General features: G+C 47.4%; 1 protein-coding gene across 3 annotated transcripts in view; it reads right to left on the bottom strand.

The window, feature by feature from the left end:
* SSPN (sarcospan) overlaps positions 1–17,269 on the bottom strand; it is a 38,823-nt gene that overhangs the window by 17,041 nt on the left and 4,513 nt on the right. The window contains exon 1 of one of the 3 annotated variants that reach the window (XM_048933528.1): positions 739–17,262. The exons of the other annotated variants lie outside the window; for them this stretch is intronic. Coding sequence (XP_048789485.1) covers positions 739–1,032 — 294 coding nt within the window. The 5' untranslated portion in view covers positions 1,033–17,262. Of the gene's footprint in view, positions 1–738; positions 17,263–17,269 lie in introns of those variants that run through there. 3 annotated transcript variants of the gene reach the window in all.

Raw genomic sequence — 17,269 nt, 5'->3', positions numbered from 1 at the left:
GACTAGAATCATGGACTCATAGAGTATCCCAAGTTGGAGGAATGCATAGAGATCACAAAATCCCACTCCTGGCTCCACGCACGAACACCCGTTGCAGACCCCAGCCTGCCAGTGTCCTCGAGCACATGGCCAACTGGGGATATCCAGACCCAGACCCTCCCCCACTGTCCCCATACATGCCTGGCAGGACCTGGCCTTGTCCCCATCACTCCATGTATCACCCCTGCTCCCCATGGCCACATGTTGTCTCAACCCTGCTGAGGACCAGGGGGACCACCAGGGGGGAAAATCACACCACAAGGATGCTGGAAGGACTGCCATTTGTCCTCCTTCACTCCCATCAGCACGCTATGCTAAAAGGTGAGAATTCTGCTCCCACACCTCAACCCGTCTGTCACGGCTCAGTCGGGAAAAGGGGGACACTGTAATAATCAGCATTTATTTCAGCATCACCAGGCACGAGCCCTCTGCAAAGCAAAAGCTAATGCATACACCTAGCGCACAGCCAGCTGGGGTTTTATTTAAGGTCTATTGGGGAACTGTAGGGGGAATACTAAAGGTCTTGTTATCCTGCAGCTTCTCTGGGAGAGCGCATTTAGACATTAAACATCAGGAGCGGTTGTATTAGCGTAACTCGCCCGGCGTGGTGCATGCAGTTGGTTAGTCCGAAGTGCAGCAGCATGCAGCTTGTATTAATTTGGCACAGGCGCCTTATGCACAAACAGGCTTTATGCTTACAATGATCCCAGCCCAATACGGAGTGTCTCTGACCGGCAGGGAGGAGCTGACGCCTGCCATGAGGAAGCCCAGCACCGTTACAGCGACGCCGAATGCCAACTGCAACAAAGCGCACAGCAGTGGGAAACGGCACCAACAACACGTGTGAGATTCCTCCTCCCAGCCAGCTTTGGGTTCCCCCTTGCTCTTCTTCTTCTTCTTCTTCATCGCCGGCTCCTGTGTGTGGCCGGATTCTGTGCTCTGCTCCCCGCTGTGGGCCGCATTGTGCTGGGCTTTCTTCTCCTTCTTCCCCATGCTGCTCCTCACGTGCGTGTGTGTGTGCCAGGGCTCCTTGCCCCCCAAACCGCGCTCTGTGCCGCCCCAGTCCTCCCCGGTATTTGAACCGAGGAGGAGGCTGAACAAATATGGAAAACATTCGGAGAGGCCGTCAGGGCTTGGAAATGCCACATATAGCCTGGAGAAGAGGGGGATTCAAGGGGGGTCGCCAACTGCCAACGCGCCGGCGCTGCAGGGGATGGTGAGCGTGGGGTTGGAGGCACGTGTGTGTGGGATGGGAGCTGCGACATGGGAGTTGGGTCCCGGTCCTGTCCCTGAAGGCAGGGAGCTGCAGCAAGGGCAGTGCAGAGCCCATCCGTGTGTGCAATGCTGGAGGGGGTGATGGCAGACGCAGAGGTCAGTGGGGAGCACTGTGCCCCACGGGGAGGCCAGGCACCCTCTCAGAGGAAGACCGTGGGAAGCACGAGGCGGCCGTGCTTAGCTCACGCCAGAGGAATTACTCCAAAGCTTAGGGGTAAGCAGGTGCTTAAATGCTTTGCTGGAGCGGGGCCCAGGGGTGTGCAGCCTGCTGCATGGAGCCAGCCGCTGCACGTGATGCAGCCCCGCCTGCACTGCCCATGTGGGGCCTCTGCCTGGCAGACATGGAGAGGACAACAACAGGGACAAGAGGGCAGGGACAACACAGCTCCTGCTGTTGTCCCAGCAAAAGCACCCGGAGCAGCATGGCAGGGCAGCCAGCACTGGCAGGAGGAAGCCGCAGGAGTGGGGGAAATGGCCAGCAAAGCTGCTTTGGAATGCTACACAGTGGCTCAGAGGAGTAACCAAAATGAGGAGAGGATCTTAGGCACACTGAGAGCATCAAGGAAACCTTTTCTCTGACATATTGGCAATGCCTTCTGAGAAACTGCTCTATTTCCAGCTCTTTATGGCATTTAACAGCAATGAACTGTGCCTTCTGTATTAATAAATTATGATGTCACTTTGTTTTATGGGTTAAGCGATATCCTCTGCAGTTATTTATCCTACTGAACGTAAGATGAAAGAAAAGTAGAAACAAAGTGATTTCAGGCACTTCTCGCACACATAACTCTCACTTTACATCCATAGAGCTAGATTAAGATACATTGTTCAAAAGAAGCAAAATGAAAAGAAAGCAGAGGTGAAAAGAACTAAAAAAAACCCTCCTCCTTAGTAGTGTTGTGTATTCTGTGTCCATAGCCCCTGGCCAAGACATTTTGTCACCATCATTGGTGTGATAAAACATGTTTGTAATAGATTGCACTTGCTGGTCCTTGTCTCTACATGGGATCCACTCATAAGTGTACTAAAGCACATCTATGAGAGGGGTGAGCTGTGTGAAGGACATCATTAGGGGCAGAGAATACACCTTCCCAATGCCTAGGTTAATGCCCATCATAATAATAACTATTAGAGTTAAAATAAGTTGGATTTTCCCTTTCTCCTGGAAGCCTCCATTCCCCTAGTCATATGCTCCGGATCTTTATCAAGTTTTTTCCTCCAGGAAAGCCTCAGTGCTTCTTTTAGCACCTGGCTTTGGGCTGGCAGCTATATTTATATCTGTTTTTGTCCAAAAGGGACCAAATTCCAGCCTCCTGAGCCCCATGGTACAGCAGTATTTAACTTCCTTCACCAGGAGAAGAAGCCAAGGCCACTCTGTGATGGCCTGCTTCTTCAGAACTGCTCTGGGACTCTGATGGATGCTAATTAGCTGCTAATAAAGACAGTCACTTGATATTGTAAAGGAAACAAATACACGTAGCGTACTTAAAATCATAAACGCCATATCTAATCTCTGCAGCAATTACATATTTCATAGAGAAGAAGTTGGGAACGAACACATTGAAAAACACTGGGGATGGAGATGGTGTTTTGAAATGCTTAAACTGTGTGTACAAGAGGGAATAAAGGTCCTTTTACTATGGCTGGCCTTCCCTGCAGAGGCAAGCGTGCATATCTTGCATGCTGGGAAGTTTAATGGGGATGGAGGGAAGCGGCGGATGCAGGATTGATCTTCCATAATTATTATCTGAACAAGATTATATTTTCTGATTCCACTTGGCATTAACAATAGGGGGTAAAACAGCTGTGAAAGAATGCACGACACTAGATAGCAATGAGAAATTAAAAGAATTACTGTTTCAGAAATTGAGAGATGAAATGAGGACGCTGGAATAACACTAAATCTTCCAGAGTAATATATCTTCCGGATGTCACTTGGATTTTCTCGGCAACACAAGAATAATCATTACCCTTTTATGCCCGAAGGCCCTGATTAAGTATGTTCTTAAATTAAGCACATGCTTGAATACCCTTCCTGGATGAGGATGTTTTCTGATTCCAGCCCAGCCACCATCTCTCATGTGGCACGCAGTTGTAATTTCGGTGTCCTTTGCACAAAATGAGTCATCTCGCCCAGCTTTTCCACAGCCAGGCACGATCCGTTGCGAAGCATCGCCTGCTCTCTTCTCTGCCAAACAGCAGGACACACCGGGTGACACTGACAAGAAGTCCAACAGCGCAGTCAATGTCAGGCAGGACCTGGCCACAGCTTCATGATGACACAGTCTTTCCTATCCCTTCTCCCACTGCAGCACTGCACGAGGCACCGCGGGCCTCAGATTTTGCTCTGCTGTGATTTTTACATGGGAAATAGGGGGAGGTGGTGAGGCTCAGGCCATACAGACATACGCACACGCTCTCCTGTGTAATTGCATTTGTGCTACTATCTCCTCAAGGAGGAGGAATGCCAGTCACAGCACTGCAGCACGTGAACCGGGAGCAGCAGCATTTGGGAGATGGAAGGCGTTGGGCTGGCCATGTTGCCCCACGACCCAGGGCCTTGCCCAGAGAGCAGCCCTGTGGCACAGAGCCGAGCTGAGCTGACGTGCCGTTGGGCACCAGAGCCCAGCACGGCCGCCGTCTGCTAAATAACAGCGAAACAGAGGGCTCCCTGTCTCAAATAAATGATGAAAGGTCCTTCCTAAAAGCAGACACATAAAGTCAGCCACTGTGCTTTCCAAAAGCCGATGCCCATTGACAGCAGGTAATAATAATATCTGGCTCTTGAAAGCACAATTACATAAAAGACACCGCCAATTAGAAATGGGTCTGACACACGCAATTCAGTCTGGCTTCTGACATGGACATTTTTAAAGTTCAGGGTCAGCCGGAGGTGAGGCTTGTTTTCAGCACGCTCCTTTGAGGCCAGTTCTCGTCTCTTCTTGTCTCTGCTGGCTCTGCCGCGAGCACTGGGTTGGACCAGGTGACCTCCCGAGGTCTTAGCCAACTAAATCATTTTTCACGTGTGCTCCATGTGCCCTTCTGGCATCACTAGGAGTTTGATTGGAGTGTGAAGCACTCCAGTTTCACAGGACAGAATGACAGATATGAAAAGTGGTAGAAGAGGTTTTATGTGAGGTTACTCCAGACAGCAGCTATGTATTTAACAACCTTGCTGGCCCTAGCTACCACACGTGACCACCAGGTAAACCTATGTGTACAGAAGAAATCAGTCCTCACAGATGGCAAATAAATCATGTCTTGTACCCCCAGAGAGGCTGTGCCACACCAATTTAAGTTCCTCCATTTTTGCTTTTGCTGAAGCTCCCTCAGGTGCCCTGTGCCTGCAGCTCCTCACCTCCAGCTGAGCCCAACCAGTGCCCCTGGCATTTACAGAGATCTCCCCTAGAAAACATTCCAGTAGCTACGCTGTCCATAATGGTCTCACTGTTTCTACTTCACCGCCTACTCTTGCTGTAGTTTCTTTGGAGTGGAAGTCACATTTATTATGCTTCTGCACGAGGCTTGCACTGGGGTCCTTGAGAGCTGCAGCTGCCAGTTGCTCAGAATCAGGATGGAGAAATAAGAGGCAAGAAATTGCAATACAATAACAAGACATTGGGTAAAGCCAGCTGCTGCAGCCCAGCATATACATTTCCTTGTTCCAGCAAGCATTTATACCAACCTGGAGTCCTTTGCATCTCCCTAAGCAGAGCGAAGGGGGTTAAAGATGAGGTAAAGCGAGTTTGCAAACACCGTGCCCTCTCCAAAGCTGGTCTTTCTGCGAAGTGTATTCATAGAGGCTATTGTCTGTCAAAACACATTAATGAGATGTAACGGTCATTAGTCCTTCTCACCGGGTGTTGATTATTACTTGCTTAAAGGGAGGCAAATCCTCTTATTCATGCTCCGGCCATGGATAATGATTAGGTCTGCTCCTGGACCTGCTCACGGGGATGCGCACACACGGACACGCAACCAGGCTCAGAACAGCGTGACACGGGATGGTGGGGAAAGGATGGTGGCTCCTGCTCACACTTCTTATTAATGAGGAGGATTAAATAGTGATGCTTGACTCTGCAGGAGAGAAAAAGAGGCTTCTGTAGCAGGGCCATGCCTGTCACAGCCAAGGGCCACCCAGTCTGAGGAGTGTCCTGAGGAGGCTGGTGCTGGCACAAGGATGGCCAGAAGCCCTGTGATGGCATCACCTCTGGGATGGGGCAACCTGCAGGGCTGCTGGCTCAGTCTCCGTATGGCGCCTCCTGCTCTTCTCTGCTGCCAACAGAGAGTTTCAGTGTTTGGGTACCGCTGCTTTATTTTATAGCTACACAAATTCAGATTTTTTTTCTTAAGCCTGGTGACTTATGTAACGCGGCAACTGCAGGAGTAGGAGCTTTGGATGTAGATCTGAGTGTCTCTCTGTTTAGGGACAAGATGAGCTGAAAAAGAAAGGCAAAATATGGCTTTCTGCATTCAGCTCTCTGGTCTTGCACCTCAGAGCTGTGAGTCCTGAAGAGAAAGGATGGACAGCAAGAAATCCTTCCTGTTGCAGCAATGATATTTAAAACCAAGCCGATATTGAACTCTGGCTTTGCTCATTTTGACAGCGTGGGTGGGATGCACAGCCGAGATGGCGGGATCAGTCAGCGTGGGAGACTGGGAGCTCCTCTGCTTGGCAGGGGGTGCCAAGCGCGCTCAGCTTGTCCCATGCAGTCAGTGCTTTGTAGTCAAACCAGAAAGTCCTTTTTTCACGAGGCACAGGAAAAATAAAGCGCTTCTGAGTTGGTGTAACACTACAGGCAGCTGTAACAAGGTGCTCTCTCCACAAATCCGGGACAAACTTTGTGGTGCGTATGCATATGTATCTCATTTTTCAGGCGTTCTGGCACTCACAGACACTCAGGGCTCTGTTTCTGCAGCTGGCTCAAGGTCTCATGCTGGCACTTGGGTAGTCTCACTGAGTTATTCACTGCTCCAACTGTACTTCAAGTTTTGATGTGCTCAAAGGCACAAGAAGTTGTCTGGAACAGATATTTACATCTGCAGACGGCACAGTCTGACCAGGGGATCCAGCCTGTGTTCCCAGTCAGTTTGCTGACAAGGTCTCTGCCTCTTAGAAACAGCTGGCTGTGACCTTCCTCCAGCCAGACCCTGCACTAAGGTCTGTCTTTCCTCAGAGTCACTTTTGGAGCCATGAATCACTGAATAATAGAATGGTTTGGGTTGGAAGGGACCTTTAAGATCATCAAGTTCCAATGCCCTGCTGTGGGCAGGGACACCTCCCTCTAGATCAGGTTGCCCAAAGCCCCATCCAGCCTGGCCTTGAATGCTTCCAGTGAGGGGGCATTCACAACCTCACTGAGCAACCTGTTCCAGCATCTCACCACTCTCACAGTAAAGAATTTCTTCCTAATCTCTAGTCTTAACTTTACCCTCCTGAAGAACCTTCACACTGGAGTTGGCGTCTTAGTCCAACCGCACTTTGTTACTGACTCCAGTGTGGGCAAGGCTTCCCCCTAGCTCTCGGCTAGTTCAAAAATGGAGCCTGTGATCTTCCCTGGAGTCTGCAAAACATAGCATATGATGTTTGTCTCTTTCAGTCTCCTCCTGAGCTTACCCTAGAAACTATGGAGCTGCTCACATGCTCTCACAACAAGCTGGAGGGATACTCATCTGTATCCATTTTCTTTCTGCACTGCTGCATCAATACAAACCACCTATAAATCACCTCTATGAAAAAACAAGTTTTCCCACTCTTTTTTGTAGGTAGCAGCAGATTATGAACTCGATGTCTGCCCATCTCTCCCCTGAAGCAGTTGCCCAACCCCTATCCCACACTTCACCTTTCCTCAGTCTGGGTTTCCCTCCAAACAGCAATTACTGCACGGTCTGGTGTCCTCAGACCGGTGATCCTCTATGTGAAAGGTTTTCTGAGGACATAGGTCTCAGAATGACTGCATGTGCTCCACCAGATGTTGAAGAATATTCCCTCCCGTCCAAAGTGACTCTGAGCCTCATATTTCCTTGGCTTAGCATTGTTATGAAATGTCAGGGCTTCACAACTATTTTGACTCTCTTTTGCAATGTGCCCAAGGGAACTCAACCTCTGTTAAAGCACTGGTTCGGTCCAGCAGGCCCTACAGACTTGCATCACCTCTCGTTCTAGAAGAACCTCAGCCATCCCTGCAGGGTAGCTGAGATGTAGCAGTGTGAAGGCTGAAAGCAAGATGTGCTGTTTCTGGAGGACAGTTGTTAGTGCGACTGTATGAGGCCAACTTGGGGACTGCTCTCAGTCAGTATTATTTGTCTGTCACACAAAAGAGGGAGGGGTGCATCGTGAAATTTCCTGATGACACACAAATGTGAGCGCTTGTCAATACACAAGAGGCTCCAGCCTATCAAACAGGAAGAACTGCCTGACCTTGAGGATGGGAACAATGAGAATAGGACAAAATCCAATTGTGCCAAATGTAAGGTTTGGCACGAAAGGCTCAAGTGTCAGAATTTCTCTAAAGAAATAAGATGTCAGTGACAGACTCAAGCACATCGACTGATCACAGAATTAATATGAAACAGCAACGTGACATAGCCATGAAAAAGGTACATATCATATAGGCTGCATCGCAGACTTCCAACAGTGCCTGCAATGGATTAATGACAGGAAGCAAGTTCTGGTGGACCCTGTGAGGAGGCTGCATACAGTTTTATTCACCTCTGTTTGAGAAAGATGAATTGTGGCTGCAGCAGGCATAACCATGTGTTGGTAGGCTGCTTGGTAGAGGGGCTAGAGACCCTAGTTAACGGTGGAAAACTGAAAGGGATTGGTTCATTCAACCTGACAAAATTAGAGGTTAGAGAGGACAGGCTGGATCTATAAATACCTTGTGTTAAACTTAAAACAATGTTGGCAGGAGGACAAATGGATACAAATTGGCCATGAGTGTGTTTAGCTTGGAAATCAGAAGAAGGTCTCTAAGCATTGGAGCAGCGAGGTTGGAGAGCAGCATGAGACATAACTTGCTTCGAGGCAGGGCAGTATCAGTTTTTGAATTACACCATTTGACATGGCTGCTCGAGATGATCGGGTGATCCAGGAAGGGCCTTCCCTTCCAAATTCTGGTTGCAGGCAGACATTCTCCTCCTGCTCGCTCATGCAGAAGCCCTAAATCAGCCACATGAGCACGAAAGGCTCTCAGTCCCCTGCACAGCTCTTGTAAGGTCTTGGCATAATCTAACTCACTATTTGTTAGTGGCAATTATTTAGATTTCATGCATTTCTTATAGAATAAACCGGAGGGTTACATCAGTAACCAGGGCTGTGTGCTTTTTTGTAGCTAATACTTTGTACTTATATAGCATCTTTCATCTTTCAAAGTGCTTTACATACATTAATTATTTAATTCTCGCCATACCCCCTTTGATCTAGGCAAGTATTATGATGCTCAGTTTACAAGTGGGGAAAGCAAACGCAAAAGAACAAATTCTTGCTGCTAGGCTCATCCCACCAAGATCAGTGAGGCTTCATTGCTCTAATGGATAGATGGGCTCAGGCAAGGTAAAGCTTATGAGGGTCAGCAGGCGATGCTGCAGTGGGGCCAGGGCCATGATGTAAGCCTGCCTGATACTCTGGTTGCAAAGAAGAGACAGAGTGGAGCTGTAAGGGAAGGCTTTGTGTGGAGCTGGCTGTGGGATGCTGGGCACACAACAGAGAACCAGAAAGGGGCTGTGTTTAGAGCACCTAGGAAAGGCAGAATTTCCTTTAATCAAATACAGTGGCCTCCAGTTGCACAGAGGGAGGTTCAGGATGGGTATTAGGAAACATTTCATCTCCGAAAGAGTGGTGATGCATTGGCACAGGCTGCCCAGGGGAGGGGTGGAGTCACCGTCCCTGGAGGTGTTCAAGCAATGTGTAGATGTGGCACTGAGGGATGCGGTTAGTGGGCACAATGGGGATGGACTGCAAGTCAGACCTCATGATCATAGAGGTCTTTTCCAACATTAACAATTCTATAATTCTATAATTCTAAAGCATCTACAACAAAGCAAGGTGGATAAGACCCAAATAAGAGGAATGAACTCAAATACTTAAAAGCAGTGAATGAATGAGAGCTGACATTGATCTGTGTAGACAAGCGTTTACTGAAGGGATTTGTGTATTCCATTTCAGTTTAAAAAAAAAAAAAATCTTATTTGTATTGAATGTTTATGTAACTCTTCAGAGTAACTGTTGGAGGCCAATTTGAAGATTCTATTGCTAAATAACTAAACATTTCATATTGCAAATTCATGTATTGATGCTACTTATGTGTTTGAATTGCTGTGATTACTTGGGAGCGCTGCAAATGCACTGTGCCTTACTCCAAACTGAAGTCTCATGTTCCTGTTACCTTTTTCACAATTTGTAAAGGACATTGCTGTCTTACAGGAGGAGGGAGTGTGGTCTGCTAGGCAGAGCAGGAGCCTGGGAAACAGCACACTTGGGATCTAGCATTCATTCTGCCAGTGGTTTGGTGTCTGATGTTGCACAGGCATAGCAGCTCAGTTCCAGCAGCCAGTGCCAAGAATGGGAGTTAAAAGATTGAGATACTGATCTCAGCAGATATTGACTCATTTTATGACCAAGAAAATGCTTTTTAGCAGTACCTCTCTGCCCAGCTTTATAGGGTATCCCGACTTGTGGCTCAAGCTGCTCCTGTGCTCCTCTAGGTCAGAAAGAATTGTAGCACAGCTGCTTTTGGTGAGGAAAAAGGGCAAAAGGCTTGAATCTGGCCACATTTTTGCTTTACCAAATATTTTTCCTGTTACTGCCAGCATGAATTCCTGGAGAAGAAAAATGACTAAGGTTTTCCAATTTCATGGTCATTTTGATATGCTAAATGGTGCCAAGAGAGTTAGTGGGAAATTAGCGGAGTTCAAATCCCCACGGAACATGGAAATTGCAGTTAAAATAGTGCTGCTAAATATTAGTAATTAGGAAAAGTGATTTTGAAGTGTAGCATTTTAATTAGCTGCAAACTCTGCTCACTTTGAATCAGTGTTACCCACAGAATTGACTACCCCTAAGACAGCTAAGCTTCTCAGCTGCACAAATCCCTTGGGCATCCATGGGTAATAACCATGAGACACAGGAGGATGTACACTAAATAAAATGAAAACCGTTTTAATGAAACAAGACTGAAATCTTCTAATAAACATGGAAGATTCAAAGATACAGTGACCGCAACTCTCTTGTTCTGTCACTCACTCCCTGCTGTTTGCGTTGCTCTGCATTTCTTAGCATTAATTTTTCATCATCCAGTCCTTAATGGAGTTATTCGTGTTAAATCAGAACCCTTTCTGACCCCACTCCCTCACCCTGGTGAGTTGGGTCAAGGTCTATCCAAGGCCACATGGGCCATTTGTGGCTGGCCCATTCCTGCCTCCTGAGCCCAGGTGGGTGCCCTTACAGCAAGATCATTCATTCCTGTATGCACACGTCCTTTGCTTGTGGAGGAATTAACAATATTAGAAGTAGTATGCTGTAGGAACTTTGGTTGCCTGCTCACGTAGCGCTGTTACTGTTAAAACCCTTGGATGTATTTATTTTATAAATACCAGTAGGCAGGGGTGTTGGTATAGGCAGTGGTCAGATGACAGAGAGACTGGCACATTAAAGGATTGCAATGGGGTCAGTGTACGTGACTGAGATGACACTGAGCATCCTGTGCCACCCCGTGGTTCACACAGCACAGAGTTGGGCCCCTTCTGCTCAAGCCTGCAAGTTCACAGACATCCACATAAAAGCCACTAAGGGCTAATGGCAAATGTCGGGTCTCAGTCCTAAACACCTCTCTCATGTCACTGCTGCACAAGTGACAAGAAAGAGCGTTGCTTTTAGGGTACAAAACAACAGTAAGGTTTGTGAAATTTCAATTGATTTCAAACACTTCCAGTTCGAGTTCAATATTGAAAAAAGCAACAAAAGATTGTGGAATATCAATACACTGTAACTAAGATTATGTGACTTCAGATGGGAAAGCCAGCTGTGTGGGATGAAGAATGTAGCGATAGATATATATCTCTTAAAAGTGGTTCAGAAAGTGAATTGAAATTGCACAGGTCAGTTCAATCCTAGCACTTCTAAGCCTCCCAATATTTAACAGTGCAGATACAATCATCTCTAACATAACTGTCTAGGTGCAATTTATCAAATCACAAAAAGACAGAAATCCCACCATATCATACTGTATTGACAGCCCTGTTGCTCATTAGCAAGGCTGTAAAACCCCGCTAACCAGACATCGCCATGCAGCAAGCCAGAGATGTCTGCAAGCCAGCTTTTCCCTCTCTGCATTAGAATCAGGCTGGCCCTATTCTTGCTGTGCAAATCCAGGGTGGCCAAAGGGCCGCTTCACTCAGTGCAAGCCTGTGCTGAGCCACAGCTGCCACCAATGGCCACCAAGACCTTTGCCCATCAGTTGGCCAAGTGGCCTCCTTGGCATGGTGGATATGTAGCCTGGTGACCACAGGCAAGCCGTGACTTCTTTGCCTTCCTTCAGGATTTATAATGTGACCAAGTGGAGCAAATTTGCTCATGGAAAATGAAAAGCAAATGCCTGACACAACATCTGGCCCTCTTGCCAAAATTCAGATTACCGCTCCAAAGCAGGGGTGTGCTAGAACTGTTCAGAGAAAAGGTCACCAAAACACTGAGCGTTTGGCATGGTGTGAAACAGCTTCTCCTTCCCCTGCCTCTTGCGCTTGGTGCCAGGAGTTGGCCAAACCAGACTGGCTGAATTTTTCCCTCAAAAAAAGTCAGCCAGAGGCAGACATCTAGCACGGAAAACATCACCTCAAATCATTTGGCAAAGTTTTAGTTGACTGAAAGTGGGGTCTTTTAATGGGATGTGTAGAATAACTAACTTGAGAAGAAAGCATCCCCAACCGCACTGCCTATTCTATCTTTACAGTTGACTGTAAAGGGTGTATAAATGCCCATTTTTAGTGCTTTTTCAGCTGCAGTATATTCACCCAGCCTCAAAATGATGTCAGTGGTATCTTTGACTGTCTGTCACCTGCCTTCTGCCAGCACAGACCATCTTACATAGGCACAGTCATGGGTAGTCACGTCCTTGGACATTCAGTGCATCAAACCGTGAGCTACAACTACAATGCAAAAGGAAAAACAATCTTTTGTCTCATGAATCCCTAAGTAGCACAGATGTGCTGCACAGAGGTGTCCTCTGCAGCAGCAGCAGTGTTTTTGGCAGCTCCCTGCTAGCTTTACATGATCCCAGGGACCCAGGAGACCACCTCTGGGCAGCTACAGTGAGTCCACAGCTGTGCCGGGGACTCTTGTATGACTGGCTTTCACTCTCACTGCCACCTTCAAAGTTATGCTGTCAACTGAGCCCTCACTCCCACTGCTCTTCGAGTGGCATAACACCAGATCTGTGTTAGATTTTGTCCCTCTGATCATTTTAATCGCTCTCCTATACCAGCTCCTCCTTTTACATTCACTCTGCCAGCCAACACCGTCAGAGTAGACCCACCTCTCTGCTTTATGGATAACAAACAGGGGCTGCTGGGGTACATTTTTCAACTGCAAAATTAGGTTTCTGGTGAAAGTACAATTGTTTAAAACTAGGTTAGCCATCCTGGCACTTACAGGTCAATGGCCTCTGTGTCACAAGAAGCCTGCTGGGAGGTGTGGGAACGGTGAGTGGGGAGATCTGGGCTTGTGAGGAAACAAGATGGTAGAAGGAGTGGCCAAAAACTGGCTGAGGTCCCCATCTTAAGTCTTGGCCCAGATCACAGTAATAAAATCAAATCTTATTAGTATCACAGCTGAAACAGCTCCTTATGTTAGTATGGTCCTATCTATAGAGTGACTTTCTTTGCCTGGATCTCAAAATAACTAATCCTACATCTGCAGTCCAGGTGAGCTAACAGTATGGATACCCAGGAGGACAGATCATTCTGTCATTGTTCTGCATCAAGGGCCAAAGAAACTCCTGCTCAAGATGATGGGAAAGCTCTTGTACAATGATGGAAGGGAATCTAGAAGAGTTGGCGCTGACTGATCAAAATGGAGAGGAGATAGCAAAGCCCAAGGGAAGGAGGCTCAAGAAAGTCCAAATTATTGCTCAATAGAAGGGAAAGAGGATGTTTGATTTGATTTTTAAGAATAAGCAGTAAATGGTTGGAGGAATGGCGATGTGTTCAGCAGCACATCACAAGAGTGGGATTCATTGCCATAGGAGATTGGGTACCTTCAGAGACAAGGAAGCAAAAGAACTGTGAGCCTGGATCCAAGGCAGCAATCCCTGCACTCCTGTGTCCTGCTGTGTGAGAAAGCATGTGAGGAATGATAATTCCCTTTGGAAGTGTGACCCAAATTGCATCAGGCATTTGCTTTCCTGATTCCTGCTTCCACTTCACTTCTGCTCATACATAGAAACACCTGCAAGCAGGTTTATCATCCTTGCTGAGAGCTTGAGCTCTACGATATTTTCAGAAGAATTAGGAAAAGTATCCACAAAGGAAACCAAAAAGTAAAAAGGTGTCAAAAACACGTCAATGTTATATGTCAGTTTATCCATACCAAACAAACTTGCTGAAAGAAAAATCAACTGTCACTATAAAATCTGAGATTAAGTTTCTCAAATCAGAGCCTTTAATCAGGAGCAATACTTGAAGAGGAACAAAGAGAATCTATGATGAAAAATCAGGACAGTTGAGCACTAGGCTCAGCGGGACTAACTGCATGACAATATGGATAAGAATGATAATTGCATTAGCTTAGCCTGAAATGGCTGGCCAGAGCTGGGTTTTTTTGGTCAGCTGGATTTTTGTAATGTCTTCGTTTGCTTTCTAAGCAAACTTGGAAGGAGAATTACAACTATATTAGGGCACATCCATACTCTTAAGGGGACAGGACACTGAAGAAGTTCATCCTAAAACTGGCTTAAAGGTTTTGAAGTGCATGGACTCAGGTTGGTAAAACCAAGGGTCCCTTTCTGGTCCTTTCAAGGTAAAATAAACAAGAGGAGGTGATGGAAACTCAAGGATGTAGGATGACCCCACTCCAGCATCCCACTGCCAGTCCCACACAGCCAGGATCTTCCATGGCACCTGGTGGGAATGGATAGGGGCTGTAGGGCACTATGGGTCTGCAGATGGGGGAAGCAGCACCTGTTCTTACCCAGTTTCACTTGGGACACACATCTCACCAGTGAGCCCTGCTTTGTTGGAGCAGAAATATGCCCTCAGCTGAAGCCCAGAGCAGGGAGCACGAGTGATGCAGGAGAAATGTGAACACCTGGTGCTGCCCTACATGCAGAATCAACTATACGTGGACAGCGTTACATGCCTTGGTGGGACCAGAAAATCTGCAAGACAGTGCCTCTCAGGGCAGGAGCAGCGAGCCCCATAGCATGGGCAGCACTGGCAGCTGACAGCAGAAGCAAGGGCTTCCTCATCCCTAAGTGCAAACCTGATGTCTCTGTGCAAAGGGGAACAAGTTGCTTTTACCTATCCTACCCAAAATAAGCAGGACAAAAATCCCTACAGCAGTGGACCAGGCAGCTTCACTGCCCTCCTCCAGCCTTCAAAGCAGTGCCATTGAGCCCCTGCTGCTAGCTTGATGTGAGGCTCAGGATACCAGTTTTTAACACCTTGGCTCTGGTGAAAAACACTGGAAAGGCATTTTCTGCCTCCGACCGCTTGCGACACCACCATCCCCTTTCAGTGGCTGCTTTTATTCGCCTTCCTCCCAGCTTAAATAAACAAGAAGCAGGTTAAAAACAAACTCCTGGCCCTGTCCCCTTCCTGAGCTGGCTGTTCCATCGCTGCTTCCTGCCCTGCGTGCGAGCTTCCTCCTCCCGAGGAAAGAGGCACTGGCCAGAGCTGCCTGCGGTGGGGCGATGCAACCTACCTGACTCTGACACCCATACCCAGCCCACCCCCCTGCCCTGCTGGGAGCTCACAGGTATGGCCACCCCAGCTGTCCCAGGGCATGGGGACACCTGTGACACCAGCTGCATGTGCTGGGGCTTCTCCATCTCCACTATGCTAGGCAAAAGTGTTGCTTGCTCCTTCCTCACCTTCTCCAAGGGGGGATTTTTTTCCACATGTAACACATCATGACCACAGAAACACTGTGCGATGGGCTGCTGGCTTGAGGGATTTTGCTTTTGGGAGCTGTGTCCCTTGCTCCAGCTGAGCTCCTCAATCCCCGTAATGAGGGACACCGGGAGCTCACCCTGGCCTGAGGTCACCCTGTAGCAGCAGGCTCATGGAGATGTCGAAATGCTTCACATGCACAACTTTGCATCATAGCACCCCTTGTGATGGGTGTTTTCTACTCCTGCCATTTGAAATGCTCAGAAACAGATAAAAAGGAGCCAAGCCACACAGTGAGAGGTTGCGCTAGGCAGCTCCTCTTGCCCCTGGCTCCACGCTTTTTTGGCTAGGCCCAGCTGTTTTTCTCAGCAGAGCGTCTGATATTTGGTTTTCTGTGCATACTAAAGAGCTTTATGTCCATCATAGTGCTGCTAAAACTTGTCACTGTCTGGTGTTGGCAACAGCATTCTGACTGGGGCTTTAAACCATTGTAGATAAGTTATGTGTCATTTTCCATTTAAATTAAAATGGATCACGCAGAACTCAAGTGAAACTGATAGCTGCGCTTTCATTTTATTTCATTCTATTTCCCCTTTATGACCAATTTTACCCTAATAATCAAAGCACTGATTGCAGATCCCTAGGGCACCATGTGGCACAAAGGACCAGGCTGGAAAGGGCCACTATCTTCCGCATTGCCTGTGTTTCAGCTGCCAGACAGAGGCACAAGTTGGGTAATTAATGGTAACAAATAATCTAGGCTAGTATTCCCTCTCTCTGCTGGGAAAGCCTCCACTTCTCAGTTTGCCTGAACTCTACAGGCATGGAGATGTGAAACATGATGTGTTCTGGCACCTACTGATGATGCCAGTGTTACAGGGTGGTCAAAACCCAGAGGTTCTCTGGCATAGAAATGCATCGGTTTGGGCTATACTGAACAAAGATGCTTAAAACAAAACAACAACAAACATGAAATATCATATTAATCCACATAAAAGGGCAAGTAGTAAAAATGCAAGCTCATTTTGTAGGATGGGAAACAAGAGACAACTTACATGGGGCTGACTGGTAAAGCCCGGATGAAAGTCCTCATCCTAAAAGACAGGCACGGTAAAGGCACGGTAAATACTCTGGTTTTCACCAAAATATGAGAATGGGCTTTACTGCTCCCAAGGATTTTGAAAGGACTGGGATACGCTGGGTCTTACCACTTGATGCACTTCAGTGGAGAAGCCCTATTGACTAAGTCTGCAAAAAAACATCCCACCAACCCCAACCCTTCAGGCTGCAGTCACATGGAGACGTTTCAGGGATCTCAGCCGCCTCACAGATCTGCTGCATTGTTCTGGATTCAGTGTTTCTCCCTTGAGCCTTGTGCAATCCTCCCATACCTCCTAGGACTTGGAGGGAGAAGATGTCTTTCACTTGGACATCTGGCACTGGTGCCCTAGTAGACGAGCTTTGGGGCATTTTGTGAAATAGTCTGCAGCTTCCAGAAGCTGCTTCATCAGAAACACAAAAACATCAGGCAATGCAGACCATTAATGAAATGACTGTCAGACAATTATTTCATGGTGTCCCTCCGTGTTTCTGTGGGACCGTTATTTGCAATGGGGCACTAAACTCCTGCATGTATTTTCTACAGCCTTCCTCGATCTTATCGATAGGATCTTTCCCTTAGCTTAGCTAAGGTTTGGTTTTTTTGGAAATGTATGGACTCCCAGTACAGTCCAGAATGTCAGTCAATTTTGAAATAATAAAAAATATTATTTTCCCACTCCGGGCATCACTTAACAAGGTTCTCCACAGGTTGTTTGCATGCGCTGTCATTTCTAGGCAGCAACTGACCCAA

This window comes from Lagopus muta, chromosome 1, assembly GCF_023343835.1.
Source record: "Lagopus muta isolate bLagMut1 chromosome 1, bLagMut1 primary, whole genome shotgun sequence".
Lineage (NCBI taxonomy): Eukaryota > Metazoa > Chordata > Aves > Galliformes > Phasianidae > Lagopus > Lagopus muta.
This window is presented reverse-complemented; position numbering and strand designations above follow the sequence as displayed.